General features: G+C 38.1%; 1 protein-coding gene across 2 annotated transcripts in view; it reads left to right on the top strand.

The window, feature by feature from the left end:
• The window catches only part of pdzd2 (PDZ domain containing 2), a 78,244-nt gene extending 60,804 nt beyond the window's left edge, over positions 1-17,440 (top strand). For both annotated transcript variants that reach the window (XM_048188231.1, XM_048188232.1), the window contains 17 exons: positions 1,897-2,016; positions 2,280-2,394; positions 2,553-2,626; positions 2,819-3,035; positions 4,243-4,360; positions 5,857-5,989; positions 7,533-7,605; positions 7,876-7,979; positions 8,441-8,615; positions 8,704-9,566; positions 9,862-10,006; positions 11,756-14,534; positions 14,684-14,801; positions 15,118-15,219; positions 15,424-15,697; positions 15,850-15,984; positions 16,143-17,440. In XM_048188231.1, coding sequence (XP_048044188.1) covers positions 1,897-2,016; positions 2,280-2,394; positions 2,553-2,626; positions 2,819-3,035; positions 4,243-4,360; positions 5,857-5,989; positions 7,533-7,605; positions 7,876-7,979; positions 8,441-8,615; positions 8,704-9,566; positions 9,862-10,006; positions 11,756-14,534; positions 14,684-14,801; positions 15,118-15,219; positions 15,424-15,697; positions 15,850-15,984; positions 16,143-16,309 — 5,712 coding nt within the window. In that variant the 3' untranslated portion in view covers positions 16,310-17,440. The remainder of the gene's footprint in view (positions 1-1,896; positions 2,017-2,279; positions 2,395-2,552; positions 2,627-2,818; positions 3,036-4,242; positions 4,361-5,856; positions 5,990-7,532; positions 7,606-7,875; positions 7,980-8,440; positions 8,616-8,703; positions 9,567-9,861; positions 10,007-11,755; positions 14,535-14,683; positions 14,802-15,117; positions 15,220-15,423; positions 15,698-15,849; positions 15,985-16,142) is intronic.
• The last annotated feature ends 2,356 nt before the right edge of the window (positions 17,441-19,796 follow it).

The following is a 19,796-nucleotide window of genomic DNA, read 5'->3' as shown; positions in this document are numbered from 1 at the left end:
TATATATACACAGTGCCCTCCACAATTATTGGCACCCTTAGTAATTATGAGCAAAAGCAGCTATGAAAATAAATCTGCATTTTTTTTATCCTTTTGATCTTGCATTAAAAAAATTCACAAAATTCTAACCTTTCATTTAAGGAAAAGAATTGAAAGTGGGGGGGGATCACATTATGAAATAAATGTTTTTCTCCAAAACACGTTGGCCACAATTATTGGCACCCTTTTATTCAAAACGTTTTGCAACCTCTTTTTGCCAAGATAACAGCTCTGAGTCTTCTCCTATAATGCCTGATGAGTTTGGAGAACACCTGACAAGAGATCAGAGACCATTTCTTCATGCAGAATCTCTACAGATCCTTCAGATTCCAGCTCCATGTTGGTGCTTCTTCTCTTCAGTTCACGCCACTCATTTTATTTTGGGTTTAGGTCAAGGGACTGGGACGACCATGGCAGAAGCTTCATTTTGTGCTCAGTGACCCATTTCTGTGTTGGTTTTGATGTTTGTTTTGGATCATTGTCCTGATGGATGATCCAACCATGGCTCATTATAGGATTTCTAGCAGAAACGGTCAGGTTTTGATTTTTTTTATCTGTTGGTATTTGATAGAATCCATGATACCATGAATCTGAACAAGATGTCCAGGACCTCCAGCAGAAAAATAGGCCCACAACATTAAAGATCCAGCAGTATATTTAACCGTGGACATGGGGTACTTTTTATCCATGTGTGCACCAAACCCATCTGGTGGGTTTGCTGCCAAAAAGCTCTTTTTTTTAGTTTCATCTGACCAAAGAAGCTGGTCCTGTTTGAAGTTCCAGTCTTGTCTGACAACTGAATATGCTGGAGATTGTTTCTGGATGAGAGCAGAGGATTTTTCTTGACACCATCCCGAAAAACTTGTGGGGATGTAGGTGCTGTTTGATCATTTTTTTTTAAGCTTTCTGAGACTCAAGACTCAACTAATCTCTGCAATTCTCCAGCTGTGATCCTTGGAGAGTCTTTGGCCACTCAAACTCTCCTCCTCAATTCAAATTAGGACGATTTAGACACATGTCCTCTTCTAGGCAGATTTGTAACATCTTTAGTTGATTGGAACTTCTTAATTATTCCACCTGATGGTGGAAATGGGGATTTTCAATGTTTTAGGTATTTTCTTACAGCCACTTTCTATTTTGTGAAGCTCAACAATCATTTGCTGCACATCAGAACTATATTCTTTGGTTTTACTCATTGTGATGAATGATTATGGGAATTTGGCATTTGTGTTTCCTCATGTTTATATTCCTGTGGAACAGGAAGTCATGGCTGGACAATTTCATGCTCCTAGTCACCCTGGTGTGCTAAAAAATGTAAATATGAATGGAAATATACTTCAGAGATATTTTACTCATAAGAATTTCTAGGGGTGCCAATAATTGTGGCCAACATGTGTTGGAGAAAAACATTTATTTCATAATGTGAGTTTCCCCCCACTTTCAACTGTTTTCCTTCAATTATAAGTTTGTGAATTTTTGAATGAAAGATCAAAAGGATAAACAATGCAGATTTATTTTCACATCCACCTTTGCTCATATTTACTAAGGGTGCCAATAATTGTGGAGGGCACTATATATATATATACACTATATATATATATATATATATATATATATATATACAACATAATGGTCTCAGTTTGTTTTTTCTTTACGGTAACATTAGCACAGTAGCATTTACATTCTTGTTGCTTTTATCCAAACTGACTTACAAATGAGGAAAAACCTTTACAAAGCATTTCATAGGTACAAATTACTGAGGGTAGCTGCTTATTTTCTCACAGTTAAACAATAAAAATAAAGCTTATTTTTATCATCTCATTGTTTATTCATAACCTCTTTTATCATCCTCTTCAGGAATATCAAATCGTGAAGAAATCGGCTCGTTCCCTGAGCACTGTTCAAGTGGAATCTCCATGGCGACTGGCACAGCCATCCATAATCTCCAACATTGTCCTGATGAAAGGACAGGGCAAGGTGAGAGAAGCCCTGCACCCAGGACAATGCATGCTGTCACCATGAGGGTTCACACATATAGCATTTTACATATAAACTGCTTTGATCTTGTTGGTCTTTATTTATTTAGGAGTGATTCCACTCTCTATTTTGAATTGTAATAAACGGGATATAGAGGTGGACAATGAAACCTCTGTGCAGGGACCATTTCATATACCAGATACATCACCACCTGTACTATTGTAAATCCAGGCTCATAGAGATGTGTCTTTGAATGTGTCTAGGGTCTCGGCTTCAGTATTGTCGGTGGGCAGGATTCAGCCCGGGGGAGGATGGGTATATTCGTCAAGACCATTTTCCCCAATGGAGCAGCTGCAGCAGATGGGAGGCTGAAAGAAGGTAGATGGACACTCCTGATCATGAAACATTAACTCCAATGCACTTGGAACAATTGTCATTAAAGCAGTTGGAACTCAACCACATGGCATGAGGAAGACAATCTTTGGCTTTTATCTTGAGGTTTTTCGCTGGTGAACATTTCTTTCTCCACCTTTCAGGTGATGAGATATTGGAGGTGAATGGAGAGTCTCTCCAAGGCCTCACGCACCAGCAGGCCATTCAGACCTTCAAGGTAAACTGCTCAGTCACCCTCAGAAACACCTGCTGCAGTGCATGAATCCTCAGAGAAGAATTAGCTCTAGACTTTAATTTCAGGCCCATTTTTAAAAATTATTTTTACCATCATTGGAAAAAGGAAATTCCTAGGAATTCTAAGGTGTTAATCCCATCCAACATTAATGCATGACATTTTCCTACTTTTCAGCAATTGAAAAAGGGGGTAGTTACCCTAACGGTGAGGACCCGTCTGAGAAGCCCCAGTCTTACACCCTGTCCCACGCCAACCCTGCTCAGCAGATCCAGCTCACCAAACTCAAATGCCAGTGGTGGGACTCCGGTCCCTACTAGCTTTGAAGATGGGGACTCTCGTAAGGGTCCTGGTCCTAAGGATCGCATTATCATGGAGGTTACATTGAACAAAGGTACAATCTTGTCTTTTGCTAAAAATAAATGCTGTGAGTTGCAGAGATCTTTTAAAAGTTTAAAACATTTGGGGTTGGTAAGATATTATTTTTATTTATTTTTTTATTTTTTTGTGGAAAGAATTTAATGTTTTGTTCAGCAAAGACGCATTAAATTGATCAAATGTGACAGTGAAGACATTTATCACATTACAAAAGATTTTTATATCAAATAAATTCTGTTCTTTTGAACTTTTATATTCATCAAAGAATCCTGAAAAAAAAAAAAAAAAAAATATCACAGTTTCCACAGAAATATTGGGCAGCACAACTGTTTGATGATTTCTGAAGGATCATGTGACATTGAAGTCTGGAGTAATGATGCTGAAAATTCAGTTTTGCCATCAGAGAAATAAATGGTATTTTAAAATATATGAAACTATGGTTATTATAGTAATATTTCAAAATATAAAATTTTTTGCTGTGTTTTTCATCAAATAAATGCAGCCTCGGTTACTATAAAAACTTTTTATTTTTATTTTATAAAAACATGTAAAAAAAATCTTACTGACCCCAAACTTTTGAATGGTAGTGTATATAACATTTTTGTAAATTTTGTATTTTTACATTTTAATGTTCTGACCAAAAAAGTCTTAAGAAAACATTAGCTCCATATTAATTTTCCTATCAGCTTTGAAGTTATTGCAACACATAATTTTTTTTTTTATTTTAAGGAAATGGAATTATTTTAACATTGTCTTTGTTAGTGTAGAGACACACCTGTGCGTCAGGATGAATGTGTGTTTAAGTCAAGGGCTCATTATGTGTCCAAAATAAACTGTCCTGCCAAAATGAAAACTCTTATTCTTGGATCGTAACATGCTAATAAATAGACCCTCTAAATGGCTTTCTTATTATTTGAGTTTTGTTAACTTATTCAGTTCAGGGACACCACATATTTCTCTGACATGAATTATATTATTGCAGTGTGTAGGTAAATATAAGTCTTTTAAATTAAAGTCACTCAGCTTGATTTCCTTCAGGTTCAGTGGGTAATTTCACCTCAACAGGTTTTGGATCTATCTGAGGAACCATTAAAACTTTCCCACCTGTTATTTCAGAATATCTATAATACCTTTTAACCAGGATAAACACCAGAAATAAGACTCAGAAATCATGCATAAATGAAACTAAAGAATTTGGCAATGTTGTTTTGTGTGTGTTTTAGAGCCAGGTGTGGGGCTGGGTATCGGTGCCTGCTGTCTAACACTGGAAAACAGTGCTCCCGGGATCTACATCCACAGCTTGGCGCCAGGATCTGTTGCCAAAATGGATGGCAGACTCAGGTAGTCTTTTGGTTATATAGTGTTCAATTCCCACCCAAATCCACGTCTCATGTACTCAATGGTGAATTAAAATTCATTATTTCTTATTCAAGTCTCAGATTTTCAATGTTTAACAGTGGTTAATCAGTGGAAAATTTGGCTCAAAGCAAATGTGCTTTTTTAGTTCAGGTACTTTTCTAAGAAAAAATAAATACATTTCTAAGAAAAAATAATAAAATGACTCCTTCATGGCTAATGCACTGAAATGTCCTAAACGTTTCATGTGATTAAGAGTGAATGGTGCTGGTTTGTTCGAGTTAGCAGACACTGGACCCCTTTTGAGCAATCATCTTAAATTCTTCACTTACAGTTAATTAAGGAAGGGAGCGGCAGGAATGAGACCCCACTAGGGAAAACAATCGCATAAATCTTCATTTTCCCTACAGAGCCCACGATGTGTCTGTACACGTGTTTGCAGCAGATTCTTTCTTCTAATGTGTAAAACATCCAATAAACCTCATTTGGGCTTTGCTGTCTGCATGTTTGTTTGTGATTCGCTAGAGTTTGCGTGTGTGCGCTTAACTCCTGTTTAGATGAAACACCTCACAGACTGAAAAAGAATGTGCAAAAAGAGCCAGAAACCCATGAATGGGGGTCTTTATGGAAGGAGATTGTGGTCCTGAATGTTGGATCTAGTTGTGAAAGTGGTTGCAGCTGTCTGAAGGGAAAGATAAGGCTGTAGTATACTTTCAGACATGTCTATTTTTACAACAAATGCAATTGGGTTGACACTTAAAATACCTTTGGACAGCATACATCAACGGTAATCTGTGTTATTATCATATGGTGTATATTATACTCTATTGCTCAATGGTCTAGGACCTAAATATATTTCGGATGTGCTTATTGAATATAAACCTAATAAATCTCTTAAATTATTAGGATTGTGTTGGCTAAAAATACCTAGGGTTCACTCCGAACATGGTGAGACAGCATTAAGTCACCCACAGCTGGATCCAGAGTCCAGAAAATATCAGATGTTCCCCTGTGGTACATTCAAGTCCCGACTGAAAGCGTATATGTTACATTTGCCGATTTAGGTTGGTAAGATTGTTGTTGAAACAAGTCTTTTATGCTCACCAAGGCTGCATTTATTTGATCAAAAATACAGTAAAAACAGTAATGTTGTGAAATATTATTACAATTTAAAATAAATATTTTCTATTTTAGTATATTTTAAAATATAGTTTATCCTTATGATGGTAAAGCTGAATTTTCAGCATCATTACTCCAGTCTTCAGTGTCACATGATCCTCCAGAAATCATTCTAATATGATTATTTGGTGTTTGAGAAACATTTCTTATGATCAATCTTGAAAACAGTTGTGATGCTTAATATTTTTTGTGGAAACCCTTTTCCCTGTGGAAAAAACTTTTTTGGGAAATATTACTTCCCTTAAAAACATTTTTTTTTTAATCTTTGATTATAATGACTAATGTGTGTATTTGTTTATCAGTCGAGGAGACCAGCTTCTGGAGGTTGATTCTGTAAGCCTGAGACATGCGGCATTGAGTGAAGCCTATGCTATCCTGAGTGAATGTGGACCCGGCCCGGTCAGCCTCATCATCAGCCGACATCCAAACCCCAAAGTAAGAGTCTTAACCCAGACACATATGTGGAGCCCCATTATGCTATCTTATTTGGCCTCGATATAGAAATATACTGTATATACTGTATACTGTATATACAAACCCTGTCATTAACACTTACTTTGTAAAACCACTGTAGTTAATAGTTAAGTTCAGCGGGTGCACCTTCTTTACAGTCAATTTCAATGGAAAAACAAAAATAAATAAATAAATAATGTCTGTAGAGATATTAATAATGTAAACGACCCCTATTTTTTCAGAACCTGGTTTAATTTATGAATAAATACACCTCAAACATCAGTTTGATGATGTGGTCATGCTCCTTTAGTCACAAGGGCCTCTTCCTCTGCCAGACCGCTGCAAGTGGAAATCAAAAGCACCATACACCTGTTAAGCTGTAATTTGCTCCTAGTATGAATCATTGAAGCCCGACAAAAAGTAAACAACATTCCTCTCCCCCTTCTGCTAGCGCGACTTGGTTTTCATCCACCTAATGAATCAAGATGTTGAGAAATGTGCGCTGGGGTGGGGTCCAGCGGGAGGTTTTGGTAGTTAGAATATGCTGACTGTTCACTCAACCTGATAAATGATTGGAGAAGTGTTAGGACTAGCTTAACACTTATTGTGTGTGACACGAGGTCAGAAGCATTTCTCACAAACATCATTAATTACTTAAATCTGTATCTGACATATTTTATACATATTTTATGCATGTGTCTGCATGTAGACTGTGTGTGCAGATGGGTTTTTATGATTGCATTGTTTTTTATATATCTTCCTGTAGACCGTAAAAGCTCATGACTCCAATTCAGATGAGCTGTAAAAGTGCTCCTTGGGTGGATTTGTTGTTAAAGACCACCGGATTTTTAAGCATGTTTTTGCCATACAGGTGCATCTGGCGTGAAGTGTCTGTTTTTTGCACTCAAGATGTAATGGGTTTCTTTTATTATTTTACATTTAATCGCTTTTATTGAATTGAGAAAGACTTGTGTTGAAGACAACAATAAAAGTCAACTGAAATAGATCTGGTATAACCTGATCTTATCTCGAATCAATTAGGCCTTCTCTAGAAGAGTTGTATAAAGGCATATAGGGGTCTACTTTAAGTGTAGTATCAAAACAACTAGGCTAAATGTTTTACATTATTTAAATGTAATCCTTATTCTTTAATGTGAAATGCCAGAAACAATATCACATTTCTTCCTTTTTTTGTCATTGAATAGTTTAATTTGATGTCTGAATTTATATTAATTTGTAATTTTATTATTATTCAAGAGTCTCTATTGATTGTAAGGTAATGTTGGCATGGACATGACTAAGAATGGTTACATAAGGTTACATTTAGTACATATAGAGCAGAATTATGAAGCTGATTTTAGGCAGCTTATTCTGCTTAAATCACAGTGCCACCTGGTGGCCAGAAATGTTAAATATCAGATCAAGATATTATACTTAATATTTAATCAAGACTTATAGCAATGTTTTTGCATGGTCCATGAGATTCAGTGGCTGAGTATCTTATATCATCATCTCTCACCCTCAGGTGTCTGAACAGGAGATGGATGAAGTGATCACTCGCTCCACTCACAGAGATAGTCATTCTTCCCACACACTTGGTAAAGTGCCTTTGCCCTGATCTGACTGCAGCCAGGGCTTTAAAAGCCACATGGTTTAGTTTACAGCTAGTCAAATTCTCAAATTTGGCTTTGATTTATGATGTTTTGGACTTCATATTAAGTTTCCAAATATTTGTAATGAAATTCTGATTCAGTTGTAGTCTCTGATTAGTAACTGGAAAATATTGATTTGTACCACAGCAAGAAGCACAGCTCTTTTCCAAGTTGAATAAATACAACTGTCATTTTCCTTTGTGCTCTCTTTCACAGGCCTGCCGTCCAAGAGTCCATCTCCTACTGTTAAAGTCAAGCAGGGTGAGGGTAATCCTGCTCTCAGCTGGACCATGAAGAGATTTCTAGAGCCAGCCAGCAGGGTAAACTAGAAGCTTTAGTCTACAGAGGACTTGTCAGAGATAAGAGACTTGAAATGTATTAGATCCATACAACTTTTCTTTATTTACTTGAAAATGTCTTTGCATTATATAACAAAATGCCAAACAAAGTGGCATTTATTTTAAAGAAATATAGCAAAAACACACTTTTCAAGTGAAACATTCCACAAAAACACATTTCCTACTAGATTTTGAATGATAAAACAAGATATATTGTTTAAAATGAAGACACTGACTTTTTAAATCCACTAAAAATCACCTTGTGTTTTATGTCAAAGTCAAGTTACTTCTGAAAAAAGTATTTTGTGTCTAATCCTGTGACATTCATACATTTTTAAGTTTAATCTAAGTATCCAAATACTTTTTGGGTCCATTGATTACACACTACTGAATGTTGTTGATCTTCAGAAAGATTTGATTTTGTCTTCATCTGACCCTGGCAGCAAGGCTCATTGAGTTCAGAGGCAGAGCTCTCGCAGTATTTCTCAGTTCACGATGTGCCCAGCCAATCTTCCCTCTCTGAGACCATGGCAATGGGATCCAGTGATGACGACATGCTGCACTGTAGCCGGAGCTGTAATACGTCCATGGAGGAATCAGCAGCACCTCAGTCACATGGTAACACCACTGAATCTAAAGTGTCATGCTGATCAAAAAAATCAATCACAATTTGTCACTAAAACAATGTGTTTTTCTATCATAACAGTCTTTCGGGATGGTTCCTGTAGAGGTTCAGATAGTAGTCCCACTACCCCAGAATGTTGTAAACCTTCTGCTGGGGCTGGTCGCACCGTAGACACGGCCCAACAGCCCAGTGTGGGAAGCAGCCCGAGTTCTGTACGTAGCCCACTTCTCCGTCAGCGCCGGATAATCTGCTATGAGGATGAGCCCAGTGACGACGAGACCGGTCTTGTAGAGGACAGTGGCCCCTTCCGTCGCCTTCTCCGTGGGGTCTCAGAGAGTGGCCACCATCACCACCAGGAGGAAGACTCAGGTATTGTAATAGCCACATCATCTCTTGAAGTCGATGATGAAAGCCAGGATAGCAGCGAGAGCCACAGACAGCTCGGCAGCGAGCCAGCCACTCCGATCTACGGCAGCTCGCTTGAATCTGAGGAAGGACCTAGCGGTCCTCCTGGTGCCGAATCTCCCTTCATGCCCATTCACTGTATGGAGGCAGCCGGAGGAACAAACCTGGGCATCAAAAAAGAACCCCATCGAGAAGGGCAGGAGGTTAAACGCTCACCCAAGCTGGAGCACAAAGCTGTGACTCGTGTCAAGAGCATGATGAGCATTGAGTGCCCCAGCCCTCCACAAAGGGCCAAGGGTGAAGAACCACCTTTACTTCCAGCAACTCCAGCTCAGGTTACACAGAATAGCACACGGCCGCCCTGCAGGATGCTGCACTGCAAGAAGGTTGAATCCAGTGAGCTAGCAGGGGTCTGCACCATTGAGACGATAGTGCTCCAGCGTGGTGAGACCGAGTCTTTTGGTCTGGATCTGGAGATTAAGTCTGCTCCACTCAAGGTGCTGATCACAGGGCTGAGACCAGGAGGTGTTGCGGAAAGGGTAGGTTGGAAATTGTGATGTTTTGATTGATTGTCATGCTTTTTAACATTCAACAGATGCTGCATCCAAGAAGACACTTTTTAAAAGAAACATGCCAAACATGCCATCTTTATTTATATTTCAATATAACCATTAAATTCTTAACAATTCCTATCCCCACTGTTGAGATGATACTTGGTGTCAGGCAGGTGTCCAAATACGCCTAGCTGTATGTGCTTGGAGGCTTGGATGAAATATCTCCAGAATAAATCTGAGGAATTTATTTCACCCATTTCTTTCCTATCTATTTCTTCAGGAAGCCTTGGGGAAGATGAGCGTTGGTGATGAGATTGTAACAATTGGTGACACTCCTGTGTGTACATCCACCTATCAGGAGATCTGTGACCTCATGCACAACCTGCCAATCACATTGACCTTAGAGATTAAGAAGCCAGTCTCAGGTGAGAAATCAGTCTTCAAAAATTCTTCTTTTTTTGTTCTGTGGAAAAAAGAAAGTCATAAGGGGTTTGAAACGGCATGTTTGAAACATTTCATTTTTGAATAAACAGTTCTTTAAAACAAGCTATTTTCCCTAATCTGATCAAACATCTTCTGTACACGACACTGGCACACTATACTCAAGGTCCCAATTTACGTAACCAATCTAAAAATCAACATATGAATTTGCTATGATCAAGAATAGTAGTCAATTCTGTGTTATGTATAGTGTCATAATGCTCTAGATTGCTTGTTAAAGTATTGTCCATATCCCCTCCTCCCTTGCTGCAGACTGTGGTGCTATAGCCAAATCAAAGCTGATTCCTAGTTGTATAAACAATATATCACAATTTAGCAGGATAAACACAAGAGATCATTAGGGCAGGTAGATTTGCCACTGCAATAAAGAGATCAGTCTGTCTTTTCCCATGCTGCCTTAAAGAGGTAGGAGTACTACAGGCTTCCCCTTTCTGGCAGTACCCTTCACCAGCTCAAAGGGAACTGCAGACTGCTGGCTATTTGTCAATGGTGACTATTGATTACGTTTACTACCGTAGCCACTGTAGATGAGTAGAGTAACAGCGCTAATGCTTTCTAGAGGCTGCTAGTCAATTAGTACCTAGATTTGGTGTTATTGCTCTGACGGCCACATTAAAATTTAAAATGGAAGAAGTAACACATTCATAAAAATTAATTTCGGTCAAAACATTTCCTACTCTAACTACTTACTATCTCATGCAGAGCAATAGCCTCAAGGAAAAAGTGATATATAGTGTATTAATGTCATGTGTCTGTCATTGTCTGTCTATACCTGCCGTCATCTCATGGTTATATATGATTGATCGTGTTCATCATATACAGTAGAGCAAATGCTCATTTACATTTACGTAAACATGAGCATTTATCAGCTGTGTGTATGATATTTAGAATAATATGCACGTTGAATGTACCATAAGGTCTACGTTTTTCAGTTATGCCCAGTAAAATACCTTTTGAATGCAAGAAATATTTCAGAAGATGTTACATATTTTACATTTGTCTTTTTAATTGTGAATGGAATTTTTAGAGGTGTCTGCTTCAGATAAAACTGAATACAGTCTCAGAAAATATGCCTCCATATGCCAGTGTTGCATCATTGGAAACAATAAAAAAAATCTCTGAAGATTGTCTTTGTGTCCCGACCAATCCCTGGGTATGTTCAGAGAGAGACTCACCTTTTTTCTTTCAGAGATGTTTCATACTAGAAGTCCAAAGTTTCCCAGAGTTTGTTTCTGTTTTGATGGCTTTGAAAAGCACTAATGAACAACAGAATCAGAACCCGTTTTGAATTTGTGAAATACCAGACTATGGAATGAATTGCAAGGGTATTGCTATGGTTTTCTTTTAACATAATTCTATATGCATATTTGAAGGAGAAGGAAAAGGGGTTAGTCAGAATATTTTTCCAGTGTAATGTTGATTTATAAAACAGGCAATTTGTAGCTTGTCTTGCAGACCTCAGTGGTGCACTTGTGTGGTAGGACTTATCTTGATGTAGAGTCATATCCAGTGATTCTCTTTTACTGTTCTGCCAAGGTTTTTAATTACCTATTATTGATTTGGAATTGTCCTGTGTGATGTACTGTGTTGATGAATTGACCTGTACATTTGTGGTAATTGAAAATGACTTTTTGTAATGTCTAATTATGTTGTATTTTTATCCACATTTGCAGCTGTAGATCGACTTTCTAGCCTGATTATGTCCTCTAGCTGTGAGGGCTCATCTAAATTGGAGGCACCTAGACTTCCTCCTGAAGAAAGGAATCATATGGACAAAACTTTAGTTGTGGCTCAAGAAAGCCCTTCATCAGAAACAAATGTAAAACATTCATTAGCAGTCCACAACAACATGCCTGTCACTAATATTGATGATGTAATAGCTGAACTGAACTCATCAGAAAGCAAAGAGAAAGACCAAAATGTCTTGGATTTCACAGACACAATTGCAAAAACAGAAGACTGCAGTAAAGTAGACGACAGAGAGACTGCAGTGCCATCGCAACCAAACCTTCTGGATTTCTCTGCACAAGATGTGGGGAATAATGCTTGCCATTTTCCTGTAGGAAAGACATTTTTAAATAGTTACTCAAGAAACTTTAGTAATCTGGGAGAGGATGTTGTCCCTCCAGAGAAAGGACATGGAGAGAAACCAAGTATGTACAGTCTGGTGGAAGATAGTGACTCTGAGAGCGACTCTGCAGACAGTACTGTCAAAAGAGAGATGTCTCAAGGTCACTGTGAGGGTCCTCAGGACACTGACTCAGATGAAGAGGAGGTTGAGCTCTGTTTCAGCACTGTCAGTCAGCCTGCATTCAGCCAATCAGAGGGCAGTTCTCTGCAAGATAGAAATAGCATTGACAATAGCCATACTGTTAACAAGACTTTTGCTAGTACAGATTGCCACAATCCTCCATCACTCTCAGCACAAGACAAGGATTCACAAGAGAACAATCATTCACCCCTTAAGTTACCGGAGACACTTTGCCCTCAAGTTTTAGATGATGTTCTTTTAAATGGGAATAGTGGACACGCTCCCACACAACAGGAGGCAATGTGTGCATCTCAGAGAATACTATCAAACTTCAACACTGATGAAAAATGTGAAACCATTTCAAAGCCTGTTCAAATCTGCCAGAAACCAACAGGTGTCACTTGTCCCCCTGTAACTCAAAGCAATCACCACGTTACCCCGAGAAGTCAAGAGAGGACTGCTAAGTTGCTCTCAGATGCATCACTATTCGCAGAGAAACTTAACACTGGACAAGTGCCACTGAGGTCAACTGTGTTAGACCCTAAGGCATCAAATTATACCAATGGCAAAACTAGTGGGCAGGTCTCCTCTACAGTTGCTCCAAAAGACAAGGAGAGAGGGACAGTTCATCCCATACTTGACTTGAAATCATCCCTCTCCCAAAACCAGAGTAAATCCACCACTTACTGTGTCAGATCTTTGGGAACTAAATCCCCTAATGACACCCCTGTCTCGAGAAGTAAACTCAAAGTTGATGATAAAAAGTCAAACACCTCTTCTAAACTCAAGGGTCTGAGTATCAAAAGTAAATCCAAAGACCAAGAACAGACTGTCTCTAGATCACCCAGGGCTGAAAGTCCAGTGCAGAAGAAAGCTCTCAGCTCCCCAAGTCAGTCTCCTAAACTCCACTCCAAAAGAACCACACCAACTGGTAGCCCTAAATCCACCAGACCTTCTGAGAAGATCAGGGTTTCTTCTTGTAAAACTGACCAAAGTCAGCCAACTGTGTCCAGTATTTTGAAGGCAAATCCCATCAATACAACCAAAGAAGAACTCAAGCCTTCCAAGAAGGAGCAAGTCTTGGATCTGAAGGAGCAAGTCTCGAAATCGGAAGTCACTGCCGTCAGCACTCAAAGAACTTTCATTGAAGTGCGACTTTCATCCTCTTCATCGTCTACACCTGTGCTCTCTCGCAAGGAAGTTGTGAATGCAAGTCATTTAAGCTTGGCCTCAGTACCGGCTGATCAAGTCGAGTGGGAGGAATCCAATTCTGAACCCTCTCTTGGAAGGCACACCATCCCTTTAGAATCAACCAATTCTTTATCTAGTTGTCCGCAGCAAAGTGGTGCTAATAAGTCAAATGAAACTGCTGAGGAAGTGTATTGCAATGGCCAAGAAGAAAGTCTTATTAGAAACTCAAATAATAAAGATGCTGCTTATAGTCTCAAGGCAAGCAAATCCAAACTGTACCTAAGGGGACTAGAACGCAGGAGCTACTCTACAGACACCAGTGGGTCTCTTGACCCAAACCCCTTCTCGGTTCGTCAAAGAATCCAGTCCTTTGAGAATCTGGCCAGCTTTGATCGATCTGCCGTAAGGTGTATAGACATTCCGTTTTATGCTATTAACTCCAAGCCACCTCTCAACCGGAGGTTGTCTGGGTATGCTGGATCTGTTAGCAGTCAGTCCAGTGACAGCCGTTCTTTGAGAAGGAGTTTCAGCTCATGTGTAGACAATTTGAGCTCAACTCCATCTCCACCATATCCACAGAATTTGTCTTCCAGTTCCACCAACTCTGAGCCAACTCCTTTGAACCAAACCACAGAAGATGTAATGAAAGAGAAGGTAAGAAATAAGGCCTCTCAGAACCAGGCCACCGTAAACACACCACCAGTACTGCGCTCCCGCAATGCCCGTGCCCATGGAGGCCTTTCACGCTCCAAATTGAGAGAGATAAGGGCACTGAGCATGCCTGAACTGGACAAGCTGTGTACTGAAGATTTTACCAGTGACCCTGGAAATGTGATCTTTAAGACGGAGCTGGAAATCCACCCTCGCAGGTCCATAGACCCAGCATCACACAGCCTGCAGTGCACCATGATGACCAGGGTGAGCAGTGTTGACACTGGGGCTCTTGATTCAACCAGTAATGGGGAGCAACATGAAGGCCAGGTCACAGGGCTCTCATGTTGGTCTATAAGGTGTGTAAAGACCTGTTTATAATGTGCAATGAAAAGAGTATGTGTAAAGTTGATAGTAGATATTTTAACAACCATTGGTTGATAACGTTGATAACACATTCTTGGTTAGGACAAACATTTAGCTGATATCAGTTTGTCTCCTACAACAGTTTGAAAGACCTTGAATCTTCTCCTTTGGACCAAAATAAAGTGCAAGATCTTCTGTGTTCCCTCACAACCAAAGTGGATGTGACAAGTGTCATACAGGAAACAAACAGTCTTTCAGAGGTAATTTATCAGGTCTTCAGGCTTCAGTTCAGTTTAGAAAGCTAATATTTTAAGCATAAAGACCATCTGGCATTCTGAAGATTCTTTTTAAGGGATGGGGAAGATATGCCTTCAGATGTAGCACAAGCAATTACAGAAATGCTTTTGTTTTGGCTTATTAATATTTATAAAGCTCACAATTGTTACTTAACTGTCACTTATTTTACTTTTGTCAGTATATTTTCAGTCATTGTTTTTATGGGCCCTATTTATAGCTTCATATATTTCTTTTAATTTCAAAAAGATTAATCAGTCTTTCATTAATCTTTTTATCTAGGTTAAAGATGACATTTACTTTGTGATCTTAACCAAAGAGCAGGGATCTGGACTGGGTTTCAGCATCGCTGGAGGAGTAGATCTTGAGCAGAAATCTATTACTGTAAGCTCCTTTGCTCAAAGCAAAAATGGAAACCTACAAATAATTAAATGGAAAACTCAGTAGACATTTTCAATAGCATTTTTAATTACACATTGTCACCCCTTGTGGTATTTAAATGAACCAGTAGTTTTATATAGAGTCAACTAAGATTATTGAAGTTAACTTCTAAACTAAGACTGAAATGTTACATTTCTTTTGTCGCAGGTCCATCGGGTGTTCACTCGAGGGGTGGCTGGAGTGGAGGGTACCATTCACAGAGGAGATAGGGTTTTGTCGATAAACGGGACCAGCTTGAGTGGGATGACACATGGAGAGGCGCTGTCCTGCCTTCACCAGACCAGATTGCCGAGACAAGCATTAGTTATCATCCAGAAAGGAAAGAACATTGAGCCAATATCAACTAGACAAGAACTTCCTCTTCAGACTGTAGTCTGCCCATCTCCTGGCCATAGAGTCAGCGTCAGGGAACATAAAACAAGTGAGTGTCTGGAGTCATTATCACTCTCATGGCAAACATTAACTCACTGTCAGTCATTAACTTGTTGGCTGTTGTTTGGTGAATTTTATAATTCGGTAATCTCCAGAAAAATGACTTTTTCTGTTACTAATTGGCTGCTTGGTGTGTTGTAGGTGTGGAAGTGGGGCCAGACGGGGCTTTGAGTGTGGAGTTACAGAAGACTACAGCTGGTCTAGGGTTCAGTCTAGATGGAGGCAAAGCATCTGCCCATGGAGATCGACCTCTCTACATAAAACGCATTTTCCGTGGTGAGTGCTCTACTCAAACATTTAAAGACGTCCACCAGGCGGAGACAGAGGGTGTAATCTATGCATCAAGAGAAAGCTTAGCACTAGCCCATCCCTGAGAACAATAAATGAAAAGTGAAAAGGAAAGTTCAGATTGTGTGTTCTCTGTCTCAACTCAGGGGGAGCTGCTGAACAGTCCCGGGTCATTGATGTCGGAGATGAACTTCTAGCCATCAATGGCAGGTCTTTGCAAGGCCTTATGCACTATGATGCCTGGAACATCATTAAAACGGTCTCTGATGGTCCTGTTCAGTTAGTCATCAGAAAACCCAGGACTTCAGTATGACGTCTGATCTGTCTGCACGTGTTGCACGTTTGTGAGATGCCAAACTGTGGTGGACTCTAATTGTACATAGACTTTGCATTGCTTTTTTAATATGTGTTTGTTACAGGATCTCTATGATGAAGAATTTGTTGCACATTGATTTTTATACAAACCAAGGCTTCTGCAGATTTGCGGTGGACTTATGTGGGCTTAAGGTATTTTAGTATGTCTTTGAACTTTGTGCTATATGACTTTTTAAAGATGTTTAAAGCATAATTGTTAGAATTATGAATTATGTTAATAACTGCATCCCTTGTATAATATATTTTGATTCCAATATTGCGAAAATTGTTTTATACGTACAGCTATGATTATAATGGTGATAATGCAAACCACTAAAGAGTTTGTTCACTCTGCCTAATCTGATGATTAAGTCAACATGTATATCACACTACGTGAATCATAAAGTGAGCTTTTGTTTTGAAATGGTTTATGACCTATAATGGATTTGTGGAATTGATTTTTTGTTTTGTTTTAATCTGTTATCGTAGTAATTTACGAGTATTTTTATTGTTCCTCTTTATGATTCCATTTTTTGGAGGGGGTGGGGGGTGCTATTGATTTAATTTTTTTTATCTTAAAGGTGAAGTGTGTAATTTCCCAAACAGGTCTCACAAACACTCCTATCACCCCCATCTGCCAGGCCATTGTACAGAAAAACAGGAAGTCCAGTTTACCCTCACTTCACCTTAAATACTTGAATTCAGTCTATTTTTTAAAATACTAATTCACAAATCTGGTCATTCAAAATACAATCATACAAAGAAAATACTCACCTTAGCACACTTTAATTTGACTGAAATAAAATCATGACATTTCAGGTCTTTCGGTTATGTTTGATCATATTCTTTCAGCTGTGAATATTTTCAAAAAAGTTGTCTCCTTGATAACATATATTAGTGCTGTTATTATATTTTACTTGAATTGTCTGTGTAAATATTAAGGTTCCCACTGATATTATTGTAATTTAATTTCACTGAGTATTAAGAACAAGTGTATTAACTAAAGTGTATATGAAAAAAAGCAATCATGAATTTTTCTTTTGTCAGACTTTCTGCCCTTGTGAATAAAGACATCAGATATTTTGTAATATGACTGAAGTAGTGTTTGGTGCTAAACACACTTTCATTGACAACATTATCATAAGCTAAAATGGTCTATGCAAATGACCCCCTTCCAATGAATGTTTTTGCTTGGTACAAAAGTTTGGTACACTGCAAATGTCAATCTTTTTTCCTCATTGGGTGCTGTTTATTTGGCTCAGACTTGAATATGGCATTTGTGCTATGAAATTCCATATAATGTTCCATAGATATTTAACCATTACAAAATGATAAAAATTTACATTACCGTTTAAAAGTTTGGGGGATGTTAAGATGCTTTTGAAAGAAGTCTGTTATGTTCACCAAGGATGCATTTATTTAATCAAAAATAAAGTTAAAAAACTAGTATTATGAGATAATACTATTTAACACAACCATTTTCTGTTTTAATATAGCCTACTTTTAAATGTTTATTCCTGTGATGGCAAAGCTGAATTTTCAGCATTATTACTCATTACTTGATCTTTCAGAAAATGCATTTATTTAAAATAGTTATATATAAACATTATAAATGTCTTTACTCTCATTTGAGATCAATATAATATGTCCTTGCTGAATCATTTTTTTTTTTTTACTCTTTCTAACAGCAAACTGACATTTACAAACTTGCTTTTGTCTTGAACCTTTCTTTTGATTGCTGCTGCAATTTTGGACATAGTTAACAGCCTCTTAAAATGGATGAAAAGAGAATTTAATGGACGTGATGTCATTTTGGTTGAGGACAGTACTCGACATTCTTTTCATCAGCCTGAGAAAGCATTTATAGCTTAAAACAAAATGTTAAGACATATTTATGCCACTAAATCAGACTGATTGGAACATTTGCCACAATATTATTTTTCAGTTTCACTTAATTTCTACTTCTTAATGCAAGACCAGCACAGCAGCACACAGGGACTCTGTGAAGGGGGGACTGTTTGCATCTCTTTCCAGTCCAGATGGTGGCCACAGTCTCCTGGGAACCGCCGCCTCCTCAGTCTACCTGCCAAGAGTTCAGTAATCGCTGGCAGACATCAATCTCCTCATAATACACAACTGTTTTCTGTCAATGTCCTTCTATGATTCCACCATTGCAAAATGATCTAAACATGGAAACTGCTGCTGTTACTGAGCTGTAGCCAGTTTACCAGCAGACAGAATATGCAGGGCTATCACAATACACAGCAGGTTGATGTAACCATTGAAACAATTGTCTGTAAACACATGAATATTGAAAATATTTATCCTCTATGCTGCCAGATGTCAACAATCTGATCAAAACTGTTTTTAACCAGTCTCTGATAGGAGATATTTACATTTAATGATAACTAGTTACATATAGCCTATAGTGGCTTGTGGCTACATAAGCCACTTTCTTAAAATTTTGTCAGTTAAAGACACTATTCAGCTCTCCAAAAGAAGTAATATAGCCAATATGTTCAGTTTGTACTTTGGTAATGATGTTAATTATGCCACTTTTGTCATTTAACAGTGTAAGGTAGCAAAACTATTGCAGATTTGCATAACCTGAGGTTCCATGGGTTCAACTGTCAATTACAAATAAGCTGACACTTGTTGAAATGTCACAAGTTTCAGTTCTCACCCATTTCCTGTTCTCCATTTAACAATCATGTGACCAAAAGCCACAAAAAAAAAAAAAAAGTGTTAAATTCCAGTCAGCAGAGGAAAGTGTGACATATCATGCCTAGGCTGCAAACTCCAATAGAAATATATTATTTTATTTGTGCAAGACTTAAAATCTATGCATTTTGACAAGACAGCGTTGAAACCTTCGATAAATAACTTTTGGATGTGATGTTTATGACATATCAGACAAAGAGATGAAATGGCAGCTGTGTGGGTGGGTACAAACTCTTTGACAGGACCCTTAGAATGGAAAAAGTGAGTAGGCTTATAAACATTGAGTGGGGTTCAAAAGACCACCAGACAAAATGCTATTTTTAATACAATCTTTTATTGTCTTATGGTTGTCACAAATTTGTTTATGAGGATAGTAATCCTTAAATCTTAAATCCTAAAGCTTTCTGTTTATTTCCAAAGTCTAAATTAGGTTTTAAATCCCAGATATTCAATGTGATCTTAGACTTCAATGCAGTCTTAGAAAGAAAGAAAGAAAGAAAGAAAGAAAGAAAGAAAGAAAGAAAGAAAGAAAGAAAGAAAGAAAGAAAGAAAGAAAGAAAGAAAGAAAGAAAGAAAGAAAGAAAGAAAGAAAGAAAGAAAGAAAGAAAAAGAAAGTTGTATAAATTTTTGTTATGGTTGACTTGTTTTTAGCATGCCCTTACAAAAAAGAAGTTTATTCAAGTGTGCCATTAGTATAGTTATTTTAAACTAAAAATAAGAAAGTA

Source organism: Megalobrama amblycephala, linkage group LG4 (assembly GCF_018812025.1).
Source record: "Megalobrama amblycephala isolate DHTTF-2021 linkage group LG4, ASM1881202v1, whole genome shotgun sequence".
Taxonomy (NCBI): domain Eukaryota; kingdom Metazoa; phylum Chordata; class Actinopteri; order Cypriniformes; family Xenocyprididae; genus Megalobrama; species Megalobrama amblycephala.
Note: the sequence above shows the minus strand (reverse complement) of the source record. Positions and strands in the feature narration are given on the sequence as shown.